General features: G+C 33.2%; 1 protein-coding gene across 11 annotated transcripts in view; it reads right to left on the bottom strand.

The window, feature by feature from the left end:
* SCML2 (Scm polycomb group protein like 2) overlaps nt 1-22,162 on the bottom strand; it is a 147,624-nt gene that overhangs the window by 53,357 nt on the left and 72,105 nt on the right. For all 11 annotated transcript variants that reach the window (XM_023500308.2, XM_031958932.1, XM_031958930.1 and 8 more), the window contains one exon: nt 11,705-11,955. In XM_023500308.2, the coding sequence (XP_023356076.1) occupies nt 11,705-11,955 (251 nt within the window). The remainder of the gene's footprint in view (nt 1-11,704; nt 11,956-22,162) is intronic.

The following is a 22,162-nucleotide window of genomic DNA, read 5'->3' as shown; positions in this document are numbered from 1 at the left end:
CTGCAAAAGAAATTTTAAGACAGAGTCTTCTTCAGTTATGGGACAGAGCTCAACTTTTATTGTATCTGAAAGATAAAAAGAAAGGAAGGAGAGAAGCAATAGAAGGAAGGGCACATTGAAGAAGTATAGACAAAACAGCAGGGAGCAGGCAAAGGGTAAAAGGAGAGATAAAAACATAAACATAGGATGGAAGGAAGTACACATCTAGTAAATATAACTGTGAATATGAATGGGGCAAACTCTTCCACCAAAAATGGGAGCAGAGAGCAAATTAAATTAAAATCCAGGATCCTACAGTATTTTGTTATAAGAAACATTTGAAGCATAGAGATACATACAGAATAATGGTAAAAGGCTGAATGGATCCCTTTTATACAGAATATAATGTGTTTCAAGTGAAGTGAAAAGAAAAGAAAAGAAGAGAAGCAACGGGTGGCGTTGATTCTGACCTCAGGCAAAACAAAAGCCAAAATAGATCTAGGTAAAAGATATAAGAAGGAAAAGTATACCATAATGTTACCATGGATAATGAAGTAATATCAGTACTTCATGGATTATGCACCAAGTGGTATAGCAATCAAATTTTTAGAGAAGTTGAGTTATGGGAAAAAAAATAAAGAAAAATTACACTGGGGGGTGAGGGGGAGGAATGTTAATTTCTCAGAACTCAGATCTAACCATAAAATTTTAAAAATAAGTTAAAAAGAGGAATAGAAATTTAGAAAAGTTAGATATAAAACTGAACGGGGATGGGAAGGAATATATGTCATCATTTTACATGGCAACTACACAAAAATTAACAAAAACTTCACAATCAAATGTACAAAAGCAGAAATATTAAATGCATCTTTTTCAGATACAATAAAAATTATATGCAATAAAGAGCCATGGAAAAAGACCTAAATTTCTTCAGAAACTAAATCACCTAATCCCAAAGAAAGAATGGGCCAGACAACAAAATTACAGAAAGTCAATGATTTCATCAAAGAGAATGATAATGAGAGAATATAGAAGAATTTATGGCATGTAGCCCATTAGGGGACATTATATATCTCTAAATGCTGATATGAAGAAAATAAAGAGGGGAACAACAAGTTGAACATGCAACTAAAAAAGCTAGACAAATAAATTTAAAATTTCCAATTAAATATCAAATGAGAAATTCTAGAAATCAAAGAAGAAATTATTTAAGAAAACTATTGAACTAATAGATAAAACTAAGAGTTGATTTTATAGGGAAAAAATAGATAAACCTTTGCTTAATTTAATTAGAAAAGTATAAAAGAAAACCAAATTATAAGTTATCAAAAATGAAAATTGTGAACTTACCACCAATGAAAAGGAAATTAAAACAATAATCAGAAGCTATTTTGCCTAACTCTATGCCAATAAATCTGACAAGCTAATTGAAATAGATTAATATTTTTAAAAAAGATATATTGCCCAGAATAATAGAAAAGAAAAGAAAATACTTAAATAGTCCCATTTTTAAAAAGAAATTATAGAAACCATTAACAAAATCCTGAAGAAAAAATTTCTAAGGCTATATGGACTTACAAATGAGTTCTATCAAACATTTAAAGAACAATTAATTCCAATACTATGCAAAATATTTGGAAAAATAGGGAGAGGAGTTGTCCTAACAATTTCCTTTTATGACACAGGTAAGGTGCTGACACCGAAAACCAGATAGGGTCAAAACAAAGAAAGAAAATTATATGTCAATTTCCCAAATGAATACTGATACAAAAAATTTTAAATAGATAAAATATCAGCAAAAAGATTAAAGAAATTTATCATAAGGTTATTATACCATGACTAAGTATAATTTATACCAGGAATCTTACATTCTTGATTCAACAACAGGAAAACTAATAACATAATAGCCCATATCAATAAGAAAACTAACAGAAATTATAATTATCAATAGATGCAAAAAAAAAAGCTTTCCTATTTAAAACACTAGCGAGCATAGGAATAAATGGAGTTTTCTTAAAATGATAAGCAGCATCTATCTAAAACCATCAGCAAACATTATACATAATGAGGTAAAAACATTCCCAATAAGATTGTGAAACAAGGATGCTCATTATCACCACTATTAATCAACAATGCACTAGAAATGTTAACTTTAGCACTAAAAGAAAAAGAAATCAATGGAGCAAAGAGTAGACAATGAGAAAACAAAATTATCACTTTGTAGATGATATGATAGTATGCTCAGAATATTCTAGAGAATCAAATAAAACTTATAGTAACAATTAACAACTTTAGCAAAGTTGTAGGATATAAAATAAACCCACATATATCATGGGCATTTATATTACCAACAAGGTCCAGTAATAGGAGGAGGAAAGAGAAATCTCATTTAAAATAATTGCAGACAACATAAAATATTTCAGAGTCCATCTATCAAGACAAACCCAGGAACTATATGAACACAATTAAAAAGCACTTTTCACACAAATAAAATCAAATCTTAAAAAAAAATGGAAAAATATCAACTGCTATGGGGTAGGCCAAGCTAATATGATAAAAACAACAGTTCTACCTAAAAAATAATCTACTTATTCAGTGCCAAAACAAACTGCCAAAAAATTATTTTACATAGCTAGGAAAAAAAAATAAAATTCATCCAGAAGAACAAAAGGTCAAGAATATCAAGGGGAAAAGAAAGCAAAGAAACATAGCCTAAGCTTATCAGATTAAAACTATATTATAAAGCAGGAGTTTTGAAAATCATTTGGTACTGGCTAAGAAATAGAGTAGTGGACCATTGGAACAGTTTAGATGCAAAAGATACATAGCTAATGACTAATGTAACTTATGTCTGATAAATCCATAAACTCCAGCTTTTGGAATAAGAAATCACTATTTGACAAAAATTTCTAGGAAAACTGGAAAATAGTATGGTAAAAACTAGACATTGACCAACATCCCACAAGGTTAGACACCTATACCAAGATAAGGTTGAAATGAGTTCTTCATTTAAACATAAAGGGTGATACTATACTAGCTAATTAGAACAAGAGATAGTTTACCTGTCAGATCTTTGGTGAAAGGAAGAACTTTATGATCAAATAAGAAAGAGAACATGAAATGCAAAATGCTAATTCTGATTTTACATTAAATTAAAAAGATTTTGCACAAACAAAACCAATGTAGCCAAGATTAGAAGGGAAGCAGAAAGATAAAAATTTTTTACAGTCATTTATTTTACTTCTGATAGAGGCCTCATTTCTAAAATATGTAGGGAACTGAGTCAAATTTATAAGAATACAAGTCATTCTCCAATTGATAAATGGTCAAAGGATATAGACAATTTTTAGATAAATAAATTAAAATGTATAGTCAGAAAAAAAAATGCTCTAAATCACTATTGATTGGCTAAATGAGAGGAAAAGATAATAATAAATGTTGAAGGGATGTGGGAAAACTGGGACACCAATACACTGCTGGTGGGGTTATGAATTGATCCAATCATTATGAAGAATTATGCTCAAAGTGGTATCAAACTGCACATTCTTTGACCCAGCTGTGCCATTACTGGGCCTATATTCCAAAGAGATCATAAGCAGGAAAAGAACCCACATATGCAAAAATGTTTGTAGCAGCTCTTTTTATAGTGCTAAGGAATTGGAAATTGATGTGATGTCCATCAGTTGGGGAATGACTAAATCAAAATTGTGGTATGTAAATGTTATGGAACACTATAAGAAATGATGAGCAGGATGATTACCGAAAAGCCTGGAAAGACTTAAAGGAACTTTTGTTGAATGAAGTGAGAAGAACCAGTAAAACATTAACTTCAAGATTATGTCATGCAGACTTAGTTCTTCTCAGCAACACAGTAATCCGAGATAATTTCAATCAATTTGGGATGGGAAATGCATCCACAATCAGAGAAAGAATTATGGAGACTGAATGCATACTGAAGTGTACTATTTTCACCTTTTTTTTTTTCTTTCACAAAATGGCAAATAGGGAAATATGTTTTAAATGATTATACATTATGAATGTTATGGAATATTATTGTTCTGTAAGAAATGACCAGCAGGACGAATACAGAGAGGATTGGCGAGACTTATATGAACTGATGCTAAGCGAAATGAGCAGAACCAGGAAATCATTATATACCTCAACAGCAATACTGTATGAAGATGTATTCTGATGGAAGTGGACTTCTTCAACAAAGACAAGATCTAACTTAGTTTCAATTGATCAAGGATGGACAGAAGCAGCTACACCCAAAGAAAGAACACTAGGAAATGAATGTAAACTGCTTGCATTTTTGTTCTTCTTCCCAGGTTATTTATACCTTCTAAATCCAATTCTCCCTGAGCAACAAGAAAACTGTTCAGTTCTGCACACATATATTGTATCCAAGATCTACTGTAATCTATTTAACATGTATAGGACTGCTTGCCATCTTTGGGGAGAGGGCGGAGGGAGGGAGGGGAAAAATAGAACAGAAGTGAGTGCAAGGGATAATGTTGTAAAAAATTACCCTGGCATAGGTTCTGTCAATAAAAAGTTATTTAATTAAAAAAAAATAAAAATAAATGATTATACATGTATAATCTATATCAGATTGCTTATTGTCTTGGGGATGGGGGAGGGAGAAAAAAAATTGGAACTCAAAATCTTACAAACTGAATGCTGAAAACTATCTTTAAATGAAAGAAAAAATAAAGTAAAATATTAATTGGGGGGGAGAATATATAAATATGGTCAATTTTTTGAGAAGTAACAAAACAGGAATCTGATGGGGTGTATATTATTTGGTGAATAACTGAACAAGTTATGGTATATAAATGTGGTAGAACATGACTGTATTTTTAAAAAGTGATAATTGTATGGTTTCAGAAAAACCTGGGGAAATTTATGTGAACTGATGCAAAATGAAATGAACAGAACCAGGAAAAGAATTTATACAACAGCAACAATATGGCAAAGTCAAACAATTCTGAAAGAGCTAAGGATTCTGACTAGCATTATGACTAATTGTGATTTCAAAGAACTAATAGTGAAACATACTACCCACTTGGCAAAGAAGTGGAAATTGAGGGGATGTCCAGGAACATTAGGAACAGCTAAACAAGTTGTGATATATGAATATAATGGAATATCATCAAGGATGGTTTCAGACTTTTATAGACTTTTAGACAATAGACTTTTATGAACTGATACCTAAGTGAAATGAGCAGAACCAGGAGAACACAGTATTATTTTCAGAAGGCAACTGATGGATTCTTTCTAATTTCACTTTGACTTGTGCAATGATGCTTCAATTTTCTTTTATTAATTATTGAAAATATGTTTAGCTTCTCTTTCTGATTGTGGCTTTCCAGTAATTTAATCATTCTTAAATCTTTGATGTGTCAACTATTTTTGATATATTTTACATTTTCTTCTATCCATTTGGTCATTTGACTTTTGTCTCAAATTTTCCTTGTGTCACAGAATAATTTATTTCTTTTTGGTCCCAATTTTCAAGAAGTTTGTGTAACTTGGTTAATATTTGTACTTCTTTTATTAAAACCACTGTTTTTCTTCTACATCTTTAATTTTATGAATCTTTCCTTTGATACTCAATTCATTAAAAAACAATTTTTTTTAACTTCAAAAATCCTTGCTTTACTTTTTCTAGGAATTCTAACTGAATTTTTCTTTGAAGCTTTGCTTATAAATGTATGGGAGTTATTCTCTTTTTCACTGTTTCTGCCATGAATAGCCAGTCTGGGAGTATATGCAAAATCAGACAAAAAGAACTTTCAGATGTTCCTTGGTTATCCTACTACATGTTCCCAAAGCAGGCTGAGGGGCATGAGGGTCTGTTAAATTCCAGAAGTCAAAGCCACACAATTGCTGCTTCCTGCTCCTTGCCTAGAAACAAGCCACAGGTTACAATTCCTCTCTAGGTGAAGTTTGGCTCTTCAATCTATGATGGAGTTGCAAAACAGCTCTGGGGTATGAAAGACAAGATTTCAGCTGGCCTCTCTTATGCTCCCTTCACAGTTTTCAGGCCTCTCTGGGCCGAGTATAGGACTTTATTCTGTCCTACTGCAAATCTCAGGGTCCGTGTCTAAGTCCTCATGCAGGAAGATTCCACATAATACCCTCTTGGTTGCCATTCACAGGGTCTCTTTATGCTGACTTGGATTTGTCAATCAAGATTGTGAATTTGATAAGTTTTCTAAAACTTTTTGTTGAGGTCTGTGTTGGTGTGGGTGCGTGTGAGGCGATGGGTGTAGAAGCTTAGCTGTACTGCTTCCTTCTATTATTGGTCTTCTTATAATATTAATTCTTCTACCCATTAGATCTGACATCACGTCTTCTTTGAAACATAATTGAGGAATTGATTATCTTTCCCTTGACCTTAAGTGATATTTTACATGTACACATGTACAGGATGTGACAAATAGGAAATGATTATGAACTGGAAATAAAAATAACAGCAACAAAAGCAAACCTGTAAATATACTTCAAGATTGGCAAAGAATCTTACAAATATCTCATTTTTACCCTAATAAACCTAGGAGGTAAGTACTATTATTACCCTCATTGTATAGAGGGAGATATTAAGTTACTTGTCTAAGGTCAGACCTTTAATAAACATTAAATAATTAATAAATTGATAAAAAGGTAAATTTAACTTCAGGTTCAGATTATTATACCACCTAGTTGCATCATATCAAAAGTTCTGCTGGAAAGTAATATACTATAAAACATTTATAGTTTAACTCACAAAATTATCTGGGGATTTTTAGAACTAATTTCTTGCTAAAAGTCTTGTTATCTTTTAGTTCTTAGCCTAGTTAATTCACCTTAATGATCACACCACCACCACCATTTACAGAATGCTTCCTTTTTTAACAAAGAAAAATAATGATGTAAAGCCTACAAGGCAGGCAAATAAGTGGCACAGCGGATAGAGTACCAGGCCTGGGGTCAGACTCATCATTTTCATGAGTTCAAATATGGCCTCAGACACAGACACTAGATGTGTGACCCCGGATAAGTCACTTCACCCTATTTGCCTCAGTTTCCTCATCTGTAAAATGAACTGGAGAAGGAAATGGTAAACCACTACAATATCTCGATCAAGAAAACCCCAAATGGGGTCACAAAAAGTTGAACATGACTGAAAATGACTGAAAGACAAAGCCAACTAATGTGATCCAATTCTGAAGATGTAAAATTCTATATCTGTAGCTCCCTACCTTATTATTTAAGAGAAAGGAGGAATATTTCATTAATAGTTCTTATACCAACATGAACCAAAGCATTCACTGAAGTACCGATAGGCACAATAGCATTGAAGGCTGTACACCAGGGCTCCAAAAACTCTGGGTGGTCCAAGAGGTCAGGGGGAAAAGGATCTGGGGGTTTTCCCTACCCCCATGGGTTACTTGCTGCTGGGTCCTTCTCCTCCTTGGCCATGCCAAATAAAGGAAATCCTGACAGATGTAGAACTCATCAGGATTTGACAGTAAAACAAACACTTAATCCTTTTCTCAAAGGCCCAGGTTGCTTCTGAAGGAGCTGCATTGCAGCCACTTCCTCTCAGCAGATGCAGAGAGTTTGTGTTTTAGTTTGTTTGACTTGTACATTTTGCACCAATATAACATTCCAATTGTACAACCACCATCCCTCCAAAAATAAGAGACTCTGAACTAGCTATCTCTGATGAACCTCCAATGTTTAGGATATTCTTAGGATCTTGAAGACATTGCTTTATTAGAATGACTTCATTCCAGTATTGGAAGAAAACAATGTCACAGTGGGTTGTCATACCTTGAGGTTCATCTTGAATCAATATGTACATATGTTCTGAGAACATAGAATAGTGCCAGCTTCCCTTTCAGTCCATTTTTCTTCCCAATCTGCCACTCATAGGTAGAAGGAACCAAACCCCAGAGAAAGGTAGTAATTTGCCTAAGATCAACCAATCAATAATTAACTTATCAAGGTCCTGCTCTCACAAAGTGCATTCTATAAAGGGAAATTTACCTATAAAGAGATAACAAGACACAAAACAACAACAAAAACCAAAATAAAAAAACCAAGGTAATTTGGGGGTCGGCATGAACAATTGGAGGGTTTAAGAAAGACTTCCTGTTGGAGGCAAAGTCTGAGGTGAATTTTGAAGAGAAAACAGCCATAAGTCAAATACAGAAGCACAATAGAAATCTAAGTCAGCTCTCATTCTGTCACCTAATCTTTCCAGTCTTTCTTCATACTACTCTTTTTTTATATAGTCTCTTTTCAGTTAATCTGACCTGCGAGGGGCTCCCAAGACACAGCTTTCTATATTCCACCTTCCCAGCACACATGCAATCTTAGATATGTGTGTAATAAATTCCCTCCTTCCTGAAAAATCCCTATCTTTCTTCAAGAAACTGCCCAGATGCCACCTCCCAAGGATACCTTTTCTGTAGATATTTAGTTTAGTTACTGATGTACAAATTGTGTCCCTATCATAAAAGGCAAACTCTTTAAAAGCAAGGCCTATTTTATTTTTGGCATTGTGTTGCCAGCACCTAGCATAGTCCCTTGCCCACAGTAGGTACTTTTGTTGAACTCAATGGAAAACTACAACAGTCTGAAGAATTTGTGTTATATTGCAACAACCAGATAGAAAACAATATAAACTCATACTTATTGTGTGGTACACAAGTACTAGATCTGGAGCAAACTAGTGTTAATTCCTGGTCCTCATATTTATTGGCTTTATAACTGGACAAGTACCCTTAGAAGGCTGAGCCTAAAAGATTATTTATAAAAAGTGGGTAATGCTGCTTGGACAGTATATCTCAAGGAGCTTTTATAAGGAAAGTTATTTGTAAAAAAAAAATTATAGAAATATGCTTATTTTAAAGGCTATTACATAGAGCCATAACATATAGGACACTGGCCCTGGAGTAAGGAAGGCCTGAATTCTATGTGATTAAAGACGCTAGCTGGTGTGACCCTGGGTGGGGCAAGTTACCTGTTTCTTCATTCCATAAATTAAGGATAATGGCACCCAGAGTTGTTGTGAGACTAAAATGAAATATTTATAAAGCACTTTGCACATCTCAAAGTGCTTTATTAATAGTAGCTACTGTTGATGTTATTATTATTATTAACGAATTGGAAAAGCAGCACAAGAGAACCTGTGATTTTATGAAGACATTCAAATATATTTGGTGTTAGTCCATTGTTCAGCTATGATAATCCACAAAACATGAACTATAACTCCTCAAAATGACCATAAATCAACCATTTTGAGAAATCCTTTAGCATGAATATTTACTTCCTAATGAAGAAAATAAGTGATTGTCAAGCACTAACTAAATGGAAACAAAATAGAATAAAGAAGCAGCTCTATGCTAGCTTTCATGTGAAAAATCTGACCTACTACTAGAATAACAAGTCAGTCTTGTCTAAGAATTATGTCTAAGAAGACATAAAAATTCAGAAATTATGGCAATATATATGAGAATTAAACATTTCTGAAAAAAATTATATACATAGGTTTAATATTAAAATAAGACAACTGCACTTTTCAAAACATTTAAATAATTCCTCAAATTTTCTGATCTCATGACTAAAAAGCATTTGTTATGAAAGTTACTTAGAATTCTGATTATTTTGCCCTTCCACCTCAAAAAAAAAAAAAGTTTCAAGGCAGTTTGGTTTTTTTTTAATTATTGTGTAGGATCTCTCACATAGGAATCTCTCCCTTTTTAAAGTTTTCCTTCAGTATCTTCTCTACAGTTTAAAAAGTCTTTTACACATAGTTGTTTTTGATAAAATAGATATAAATAAAAATCAAAACAAACTAATTAACAGCACATAGCCAATATAGAATATTCTTTTGGGCATTTTTGCATTGAAACTTATTTCAAGGGACAGATAGGTGGCACAGTGATAGAGCACCAGCCCTGAAGGCAAGAGGACCCCGAGTTCAAATCTGACCTCAAACACTTAACACTTCATAGCTGTGTGACTCTGGGCAAGTCACTTAACCCCAACTGCCTCAGCCAACAAAAAAATATAAAAGAAAAAAAAAACTTACTTCAAAGTGCTTTGGAACAGCTCAAATTAGAAACTTTTAAAAATCTTTATTTACATTAATATTCCTCAAGCTTATAGTCTCATGACTATATTTCCCCCCCTTTAAAAAGTAAATTCTTGAAGAAAAATCTATTCTCCCTCATCAGTAAATAGGTAATTCCAAATAATACCTTGCCAATATAATCATTCAAGGGCTTGAAGGAGTTTAAAAAAATATAATTCTTGTACAACATAGTATTATATAAATTTACATTTTAAGCATTTCTAAGTTGTAATAAGATTAAATAAAACCAGTCATCCTCAAATACTCTTGTAAGAAAATACGTAATTTACATCTTCCCAATGAAAGCCTTTAGACATGAGTAATTTTCCTTTGATTCTTTGATTTGTAATAGCAATAGACTACTTTGTATCTAATACCTATATAAAAGTTCCTTAATATGTCTAAATGCTCAAATATTGCTGCATAACAATGGTTCCTAACTATGGATCTTCAGTAAATTAAGCAAGACCATTGAATCTATTAGAATCTGGAATTCTCATATTGATCTTTATTCAGCTCCAACAAAATGTGTACCATAATTCAGTATAGTAAAAAACCAAGTATACCTTGAGTAAACTGTAAATCATGCATTATATAAGTATTATTATTTATACTGTATCATGGTGCTGTTGTGATTTTAAAAATATAAAAAGCATTTAAGAACATTGCTGAATCCACACATAGTATTGTCTAATTTTCTCAATAAAGTACTAATAATAAAACTGCTATTATATCAGTGTTACTCTGAAAACAAAGATTTAGGCTAAGAAGGGATCCTCATACTTGAAAAAGCTGGGAACCATTACAGTATGTCAGTCCCCTAATTGAAAAAAAACAAAAACAAAAAAACTTAGACCAAATCTTTAAAACACAAGTAAAGTTGGTCACCTTCATCCCAATTTCTGAATCAGGCTTTCAGTAGCTGTCAATATGAAAAAACTTTGCATAGTTATTGTATATATTTTAATCTATAAAGAAATGTGGCACAAAAAAAAATAGAATCATAATTCATAAAATTTTATTTTATCTCCTTCCAAGTTGCTAATGCCACATATTTCCCACAAAAGCCACTTTGGGGGGTTAATATTATCTTCATGCAAATATTCTTGGATATTTCTCAACAAAACAAGAAAAGTGCACAATAAAATTTAGATCCCATTCTCAATTTAAAATTGTATAAATTCTAAAAATGTTACATTTTTAGCAAAAAAAAATTTTAAAGAAAAGTTGAGTTTTAAAAGATGCTGTTTTAAAAGAAAATACAACCGGAGCAGTTAGGTAGCACAGTATAGAGCACCAACCCTGAAATCAGGAGGACCTGAGTTCAGATCTGGTCTCAGACAATGAACACTTCCTAGTTGTGTGATCCCAGGCAAGTCACTTAACCCCAATTGCCTAGGCAAAAAACCCCCCCAAAAAAACAGTACTTAAAATCTTACTTAACTTTGCGCAAAAAAAGACTATCAATATGAGAAAATAGAAAATCATCTAAATTATTGAGATTTTACTGCAGATAAATTTCTAACTGGTATGTAACAAACAATAAGCCACTATAAAAAAAACTGCAATATAAATTAAAGAGCAGTAGGTACAACTAACCTTTCTTCCTGGTTTTAGGCCTTTTTTTCTTGTTTTGAGATTTTCAGTGTGAGAGATGGTTTTTGTCAGGGAAACATTTTTAGGAGACCTGCCCTTCTTGGGGACTGAAGTCTGTCCAGGTGGTTTAGCCCGACCTGGTTTCTTGCCCCGCTGTGCTGATATTGGAGCAGTTTTCTGTGGAGACTGCATTGAACGCCGAGTCACTTTGGAAGGGGAAGATTGTGTTTTTGCACTACTCTTTGTAATGGAAACTGAGAAAAAAAATACAAACAAAAAATAAAACAATATGAATGCCAGAATTTTAAGGCATTTTACCTAATTTTGACTGGTGTTTTGCACAAATAAACTTCACTTTTGAAACATAATTAAGACTATCAGATACAAAGTCACTTACATTTAAAAATAATAATATTTAGATAAAATCCAATTTCGAAAATAGTCTTTTAAACCCAGAAAACACTTATTATTTACAAGGTAAGAAAATGAAACTTTCAACCTATCAACTCACCTTTTGAATGCCTTCCATACTGACTAATGATGGAAAAACATCTTTCCTTCATGTAATATATTCACATACAAGTATTACTTTGCTCCTCACTAGAATCAGACAATAAGCTTCCAAATGGAAAAGATGTAATGTTCTATTTTTGAATGAAATGCTTCATAAGATTCTGAAAGCATAAAGACTTAAGACTATAAGTCTATGTCTAATCACAAATATAGCTTGCTGTTTCAGGTTGAATCATGATTATTGTTTCTTTATGAAGCATTTACTTTCCACTAGATACTAATTACTCCCCAACCCAGCTAGGATTAAATATCTTATAAGATTGGTTGTAATCAAAGTCACTTAAAAAAACTTAAATATTCATGATTCAGTTACTCTATTTTTCATTCTAAAACAAAGCAAAAAAACAAAAAAAAAAAACAAAAAAAAAAAAACCACCTAACCTAAGAAATGATGCCAAGTAAGAAATTGCTATGGGAATGTTTTGTATAATTTTTACATATACATTTATAAAAGCCATGCAAAGTAAAATCAATTTAATTTTTAAAGGATGTACATTTATTAACTTATCACTTCATATTACTTTTCCATTCTACTATATGAACAGATGAGATTATATTAATCCTTAGACTATTTTTTAAATTAGGATTTGACTGCTTACAGATGATACAAGAAGCTTTATAGATGTTTTCTTCTCCATTTTACTTTCCAATAAGATTTTCGGGACATTCATTGACTAATCAATATTTTTCCATTTCTTCTACATCATGACTGACCATACTCTTCTGGACACACAAATGTCTCTCAGGATAAAAAGACATTATTCTCTAATTTTTCTTTCAATTTATATGGCTGCTGCTGCTCCTCAATTTCCTGTTATATCAACATTCATATCACATCCATACAAAGCAAAACTATATCCTACATCCTTCATTTCTCTCCTATCTACACTTACATGATAATTTCAGTAAGTTGAGGACAATTATTGGTTTTATATGATCTGGGAATTAGATCTATGTAACCAGCTATAATCTGTCTCCTTATTTCTGATCCTACAACAAGAACAGCTTGAGACATTTCTAACTATGTTCCAAAAGATATCTCAAACTATACATTTAGAAAACAGAATTCTTTATCTTCATTTCCTCTCTACCCCCACCTCTTTTCTAAACCTTTTTTCTTTTATTGAGGGCACTATCCTTACAATCCATCTATATTCGTAACTCCACATCCTCAACTCCTGCTTCACACTCATTCCACAGTTTCCATCATTCCCAAGATGTTGTTGAATGCATTCAATTTGTTGCCCCCTTAAATCAGGCTATCCACTGGTGCTTGGAGACAAAAGCCTCCCATTAGTTACCCTACTCTGGGCCCTTCTCCAAATAATTTTCTCTGCTGCCAAAGTATAGATCTAACCAACTCATAATCTCAATTCAATAAAATTAAGTAGTTATTATAAAAAGATCAAAAACTGCTTGTTTGATCTTTAAAGCTCTTCAGAACATAGCTTCAACCTACCTTTTCAGGATTAGTGTATGTCATTATATTAGTGACTGTTTTCTTTTCATCTTGGTCCTGCAAGGAGGGCCTGGAACATATTTCAACTCTATAGTTTAACAATACTTTTATTCATCTACAATTAACTTACTAGATCATTCCATTCTTTTTTCCCTTTTATAGTATCCCTAGATATATATGCCCTCTCCCTCTGATCAATATTGACAAATAACCAATTTTCTAACTTACTCTCCTAGAGAAATCAAAGCCTTTTACCATGAGTAGTTTCCAAAAGGCCCATCTTGAATGTTCTTTTCCAACTTTCTGGACTCAAAGGAAGGTGTTCATAATGGCTAACCTCTCCAATTTCACTTTTCTCTCAAGCTATATTTTCTGGAACACTGATCATTTAAATATTACCTCATCCATTTGATTCTATTTCTCTATTCTAATTCTTCTTTCTGTCTGAAATATGTTCAAGTATGCTTTTAATTTGAAAAACAAAATTTTTTCCCACATCCTGCTTTCCCGGTTCTCTACATATATCACTAACAAACTCCTATAACAAATGTAATGCGCTTTGTTGCCACCATTTCCTCACCAAGCATCTCTTTCTTTCCCCTGACAAATCTAACTCCTCAACCACTACTATTTAATGGAACTAGTTTTTCCCCCCCGACATCAATTATCCATGACTAGGAAAGGAAAGCTTTTTACATTTTTTATTCTCCTTGTTCTCTCTGATAAACTACTATTACATCTCAAAACTCTCTTCTTTTCTAGACTACCTACTAGCCCATTCCTATCCTACTTCTGTAATCAGTGTTTATAATTTCCCTTTGTTGAAGTCCAACTTTTCTTTCCAACCCCTAAATAAAGAAACAAATTCACCATTCAGTCCTATGGAAAAAAAAAACATAAAACACCTTTAGAACAAAAACTTGCATTAAATCAGATTTTCTACCTTCTGTATCCAATAAAATGCATTTTATTATTATGTTTTTCATTTCTTTGGTAAGGGAAAGTTGTGTATAAAACTAATTTACTATTATGGTTTCTGTTATCAGAATTTTCCATTATCACTTCTACAAAAATGAGCTCTCAAATGTGTCCTGAGCTCCAGTCCCAAATCCCTAACTATGTGCTGGATATTTCTACCTACATGTATTGTCACCTCTAATTCAACATATCTAAATTCTAACTCATTTTACTCTACCAAATAGTTCCCTGCCCTGTTCCTCCTTAAAAAGTAAGTATAATATTGCTATTCTCAATTTATTCCACATATTAAACATGCCATTTCTCTCCTCAAAATATCTCATTCAGGTTTAAAATAAAAAAATGGGACATTGTACAGTTTTCTCATATATACTCCAGCAAAGACCTAAAAATGTCACCAGATCAAATAATGCTCAAGAACTCCAAAGAGAAATAACAGTATATTCAACCAGCCTAGACAGCAAGAAAAAAAGCAAGCTAGAAATTTAGACAAAGGCAAAGGAATTCCATTAGCGAAGTCAGTAAAAGTACACATCAACAAGCTAGCAGTGTGCTAATAATCTAATTGAAGATGGTCTGAAGCTGAAAGAGGGTAGGGAGGGAATAAAAAAAGATGAGAAAGAGATATGAGGACTCAAGTGGGGACACAGAGAGGTAGAAAATCCTGTTTGTGAAAACACACTTGGGGCCAGGAGCTAGAAGCAATCAGATCAAGATGAAGAGAGGAGGATGATTAGTACACTCAAAAGCATTATAAGGTACGAACTGAGACATTTTTCCAAAATTTGACTAATTCGGGAATTTGTTTGCCTGAGATTTTGCTTTTTTTTTTTTTTTTTTTTTTTTGCTTCCTTATAAGAGTAGGAAAAAAAGGTAGATATTCACTTGGGAAAAAAAATTAACAAAAAGAAAAGGGGAAAAAACTTGCTTAATTTATGGAAAATGAGAATGGAGTATGCAAAACAACACGGCAACAAGAAAAATCAAAACAAATAATATGTTGAAAAATGACAAGAAGGAAAATTTCCTGGAAAAATATATCAAGAAGAAATAAGAATCATCAGACTGTCAGAGGAATAATTATCTGTCTATCTCCCCCCATTAAATAAAATGGATAGTTATATATAGATCAGGATCAGTAATAATGTAAATGTAAAAATGTAATGTAATAATATTAAAAACCCAGGGCTAAGTTCAAAGAAAAAGTAAGAAACCAGAAATACAATTTATGAAACAAGAAATCAGAGACAGGATTACATAAGATTTAGAAATAACTACCATTTAGTTATTTAGAGTTAGGAGGAAGTAAAAAAATTATGGCCAATATATGCTTCAATCTCAGAGGTAGATTGTAAAAGAGGTAAATAGAGGTGAACAAAGGAAATAGATGGGAGGGAAGAGAAAAGGGACCGGTCCATCAGGATGTGGACAAAGGAAGAAAGTGAAAATGAAAGTGATTATTTTGATTTACAAATCACTAGTGCTATCCATATTCCTTGCCTTTCACCACATTCTTCTTTTAAAGGTAGTAAAATTCTTTTAAAGGTAGTAAAAGAAAAAGTATAACAGGATACAGGGAAATACCCTACTGACCAGCATAATTATGAAAAGTAGATGAATATATTAACAGAATTGAAGAGGGTAATATATGGTATTAGAAAGCAGATTCCAACTGTATGCTATTTACAATAAACAGCACTATAACATAGAGAACACACAGTCAAAATAATGGAAAGGAAAAAAAATTTTTTTATAAAATTTACTTGGAAGCAAACTCCAAAATTTGGGGGTAGCAGGCAAAAAGAGTTAAATAAAATAAGGAAACTACATTATATTCAAAAGCACTCTATATAATATTTTCATTACTTAATAGACACACAGACTGAAATGACAGCTTAGTATTTAAAGGAAAAGCTAATAGAATCAAGAAGAGAAATAGGGGACAAAACTATAATAGGGAAACACAAGATGCCCTTTGCAAAATTAGAAAAATTTAGCAAAAAAAATTTTAAACCTCAGTAAACTATTTAAATTGTTAGATATAAATGCTTTTCTGATATGTAAGTATATGAGTATAAAAGTTTTCCAGCTCTGTACTTGACACTGCTAACTACCCTCTCCTTCTGGATACTTTTCTTCTGCTTCTCCTACCTATCTACTTGGTGTTAATACACATCAGGTCTAATTGTTGGTGTTCCCCAAAACTCTCATCCTGAACTCTTTTCTCTATTCTATCTACACTGTCTCTTTTTGTAACTTAATTAGCTCTCATAGATTCAGTTAGCTTTTCCATAGGGAAAACTCAAAAATTTATATTCAGTAATTTTATATCCTCAGTAACTCCCTGAGCTTCAGTTACTCATGTATTTGAAAATGAACACTCATGAAACATCTCAAATACAACAGCCTAAAACTAATTTTCTTTTAAATCCAAAACTTGTTCATAATGATAAGTATAACTCATTTCTGGAGAGGTAAGGAGGTTTAAGGCATTTGGGGTTCAATGACTTGCCCAGGATTGAACTTAGGTCCTTCTGACTTCAGAACTGACACTTTTCATTGCTCTGTCTAGATGCACTATCTTTAACAAAGAAAAAATGAGTTTCAATAGAAAGTAGTCCGTCAGCACACTGTGTTGGACTTTGTCAACAAAACCACCACATACACACATATATCCTCCCATCCCACTCCCAACCCTCCCATTCCAGGAAAGTAAGTGATTGGTAATTGAATGATATCATTAGGTAAGTCATGGAAAGTCAACTGCCACTGAAACTATACCAGTGCCAGGATCCCCAGGACCCCAAAGTTTTTATTTTGTTTCAGCTTTTGTTTGCTGGAAAAGGGTAAACAAGACTGTTTTCTATATCTTCAGCTATGCTCCTTCTATAACAGTAAATGAATAATGTGAACAAGCATACTACTAGCAAAAAATAAGCCCAATATTGTTTTGTCAGTTCAGTCCTTTCTGCCATGATAATTCATCTTCCAAGAAGCTTGGGTTTCTTTATAACTTCCTATACTCAGGTAGCCACCAAGGGCATTATGTGTGTGTATCTACGTGTGCTCACATGCGCACACCTCTCACACAAACACACACACACATAGAATATGTGTGTGATTAGCCTGAAAAATCCCTCACACAACCCTATATCCTGAATCTAAATGCAATACTGGCTAAAAGTAGATACTACAATCCTCAACTGTAAAGTACTGGTAGTTGATTTCTCTTCCAATTGGTTGAATCGATTTTATATTTACTAGTTCAAAGAATATAATCTCTAGGCATATATATGTGTATATGTGTGTGTGTGTGTGTGTGTGCACGTGTGTGTGTGTATGTATGTGTGTGTGGATATATAAAGAGTTGATTTTGTACTTCTGTAAAACCAGTGTGATTTCCTACTCAATGTGTACAATGAGTGTGTTCAAGCAGATTGTAGCTGAAAAGGTTCATATTTTCAAAAACAAGTCCTCAGAACTACCCATCACACTAAACACTGAACCCTTCTGGTCTCAGATGGGTTTCAGGATCCTGAATTTTATATCAAAGAGACTATTTTTATCAAAAGACCATATTACACATTCTGATGTGTAATTTCTGGTTGGTTTTTGGTTGTTGATTATCAGAAATTAGCTATTGAGCTATAACCAAACTTCACCGTAGCACATCTGGATGCCATACATATGTCCTCACATTCCATAGTTTTTTTCAGTTTAGTCAATCTGACCCCTATACAGAAGCCCATCCTTGTAGTCAATTACATAAACTGGCACTATTCCCAATGAGAGATAAGATCTCAGACTTTTATGGTCTTTTAGGTGCTTCATTTTCAAAACCATTTTAAAATAAATCCTCTAATGCAAAGTATCCTGAACTGAATTATCTATACCTAGCAGCCATGGTTTATATATAAATATAAATACACATACACACAATCTGTCAGGCACTTATTAAACCATTTTAATAAATAAAAATTTAATTCTATGGTTTAATTATAAATTAAGTCTAATAGAATCTTTAGGATTAAGTTATTTTTAGAGAATTTCTAGGTTATTGAAGCTAAATACTCAGGCAATACATACTTTAATTTTCTGCAAATCCATCAGAAAAAATAAAATGTAACAAATAAATGTGAGTAAAGCCACATCTGAAAATCTTTCCTTTCTTTCTAAATGAGGTCATGAAAAAATAATCAGCTGAGGCTACACTCTAAAACTAAAGGCTAGAGTTCTAGAGGCAAGGAAGAGCTTCATTATCTTTTACCCTAAACTTAATCCTCTTCCAAATGTCCTTCTGTTGAAGGTACCATCATCCTTCTAAGTCTCCCAAAGTCATAATCTCTGAATTGTTCTCAACTCCTCATTCTCCTTCAACCCTATATATCTCACTTGCCAAGACTTGTTCTGTCTACTTCTACATCTTTTTAATCTGGCTCCTTTTCTTCAATAGTACAGCCACCATTTTAATTTGGGCTTTTATAACCTCTTGCTTAGCAAGCTTTTCTTGCAAAAGCCTCAACTGGCCTCCCTTCTTGGAGACTCTAATCATTCCTATACATTCTCTACTTAGTGGGAAAAGTAATTATCTTAAGTGACAATATCAATCCCCTACAAAAGCAAATTAAACTTCTGTTTAGCTTTTAAAGGTTTCACAACCTGGTCCTGATCTATCTTTTCCAATCTTCCCACCCCCCAAAAAAATTCATCCTTTTTCCACTCTTCTCTCAAACTCATTTTCTCTCAGTTCTTCACACATGATCTCCATATTGCTCATATGTATAATGTTATCTCTTTATCTTCACTTCAAAGAATTCCTCCTCTCACAGAATCAAGTAATGGTTTAAGTATCACCTATCACATGAAGCCTTTCTTAATACCCTGTCCCCACAGCTAGTCCCCTCTTCCTCCCATAATCCATAATAACTACTGATTTGTTTTCATGCTTAGCTTTTTTATACTTGGATAAACACACTTCTTGCCTCCTTCATTAAAATGACAGCACCCTGAGAGTAAGGATTAATTCATCCTTTTTATGTGTATGCCCCATACCTAGTAGAGACCTTGGCATAAAGCAGGTGCTTAATAAATGTTTTTTTGTTTGACTGAATGCAGAGCACATTTATAAATGCTGACTATGTACTATCAAGGGCATAAAAACTTCCAAGATCAAATGCAGAAAAATTAAACATGTCTCTTACTGTCCACAATACAATAAAAATGTCAATCAATAATAGGTCTTAAAACAAAAGATCCCAACTTAAATGGAAACTAAACAATTTAATCCTAAAGGGCTGGTGGATTGAAGACAAAATCATGGGGGGGAAAATTTTCATTTTAAAAAACATTATCACAGCTATTCCAAACATTTTGTTCTCCCTTCAGAGGGGAGAAAATTGGTGCCAACTGCATAAATTATCTTTTGATCTTTGAAATAAGACAGTTTTTGTAAAGCTCTTAGCATACTATTTAGCACATAGTTGTCATTTAAAAAAATGCTTGTTCCCTTCCCCTAAGGACATCACTTCATCCTTCTCTGAAAAATGTTGAATCCATTCAACCAAGAATTACTTCTTTTATCTCATATCCCTCTTTATTTATGTTCCAATATCTCCCTTCACTAGTTTCTAAAGATGGGATGGCCATTCTGCTTGCCAAAGCCAACACTTCTGCAAGTAACCTTGACCCAAATTACCTCAAATTACCCAAATTTTTTCCAGTTGATTTCCTATACCATTATTCCTCAATCACCAATTTAAAATTTTTCACCAATTGGTTCCTTCCCAAATACCTACAAATATACTATATCTCATCCATTTTTTATTTACTAGAATGCTCCATGCCAGTTCTACATATTTTTGTTAAATTGCTAGAAAAACCTATTTACATTTGTTACTCTCTACTTTCCCTCCACATTTTTAAATCCCATGCAAATGAACCTCATCTTTTAATAGAAATTAATTTATTAAGACAAATCTAATCACCTTTATTTAATTTTTATTTTAATTTAATTTATATAATGCATGTAATTAATATATACATAAATTTAATATTTAATTCTCATCCTTCTTGACCTCTATGATGTGTGATAATCTTGGATTTGAGCAAGACAAAGTTGCAAAATGATCAGCCTCACTCTCTCTTCCAGAAACAATGAAGTTCAGTGGAAAGATAAAAGACTGGATGAATGGTGATGATCTCAAATGCATGGGATGGCTGACCAATCTCTAAAGTTACACAGTGCCAGCTTCAACTGCCTTCATGGGTCTTAGGTTCTCATCCATCCATTCTGCCACCAATGGGTTTGAGGCCTGTTTGTTACCCTCACCCTGCTATTAAGTCCTCTGACAAAACAGTCTAGTATTGCTATTGCATATGTTGTAGCTTCCTGAAGCTACATGTGAGAGTTGTGTGAAAACAGACACCAAAGGTGGATGAAAGCTCTGAAAAGAGCTCAATATGCCCTTACATCTCCTCCCTGAACACTCCATATATATATATATATATATATATATATATATATATGTAATTTAATCCATCTTTATTCTTATACATCTAACACAATTATGAAGGTCAAAGTAGTAAAAACTGACAGGAATATGCCTTTTGAATCTTGGTCATAAAGCTACTCAAAACTTTCACTAGTATAATTTATTCTAATTTAAATGAGTAAACATTGTCAGGCTTCTAACAAAGTACTTCTGATGTCTTCCAACATAAAGGTGACACTGGATTATTCCAAGGTAGAGGTGGGGAACATCCAGCCTGTGAACCATGAAAATTGTTTAGTCTATTCCTTCCAAGGCAACCACAAGTAATGATGAGCTGAAAGCTATCTACCACAACCTGTTTGAGTTAAGTTGGTAATTCTGTATGGCATATGAATGAGATTCCCCAGCCCTGTTCTAAGAATTCACCTTATCAATCTGTTGGAATCCTAGTGTCAATTCAACTTGAAACAAGGTGAAAACTCAAGGGTGATGTCAGAATCCTGGTGTTAACTCAATAGAATTGATACAGTCCTTATTGGTTCACACCTTAGAGCAAATCCTTACAAGGTGATAAAAGTTGCTAATACTGATGGAAACTATGCTTGTGTTCATACCTTTAGAGAGCTCATAAGTAAATTTAAGTACTCAATGGAGTTCACATGTTTGGGAGAGTTCAGGGTTTAGAAAGAAACACAGAATTCACACCTCCCTTAGGGCCAGAGAGCACTCTGGGAGATAACCCAGAATCCCTCTCCCTCCAGAAGGCAGAGTTAACCTTTGGGAGATCATATATAACAGGAAGCTCTTAAAGCTTGGAGTTAGTTACTTGAGAGAGGTTTCTTGGGACAGTTTTTCTTGGGAACTCGAGTTTTACTTGGAGTCAGAGAGCTCTTGGAACCCACAATGCCTATCTTCTAGGCAAGAGAGATTTCATCGTATCTTCCAACTTGGTGCTGGCTG

This window comes from Sarcophilus harrisii, chromosome 3 (genome assembly GCF_902635505.1).
Source record: "Sarcophilus harrisii chromosome 3, mSarHar1.11, whole genome shotgun sequence".
Taxonomy (NCBI): Eukaryota; Metazoa; Chordata; class Mammalia; order Dasyuromorphia; family Dasyuridae; genus Sarcophilus; species Sarcophilus harrisii.
Note: the sequence above shows the minus strand (reverse complement) of the source record. Positions and strands in the feature narration are given on the sequence as shown.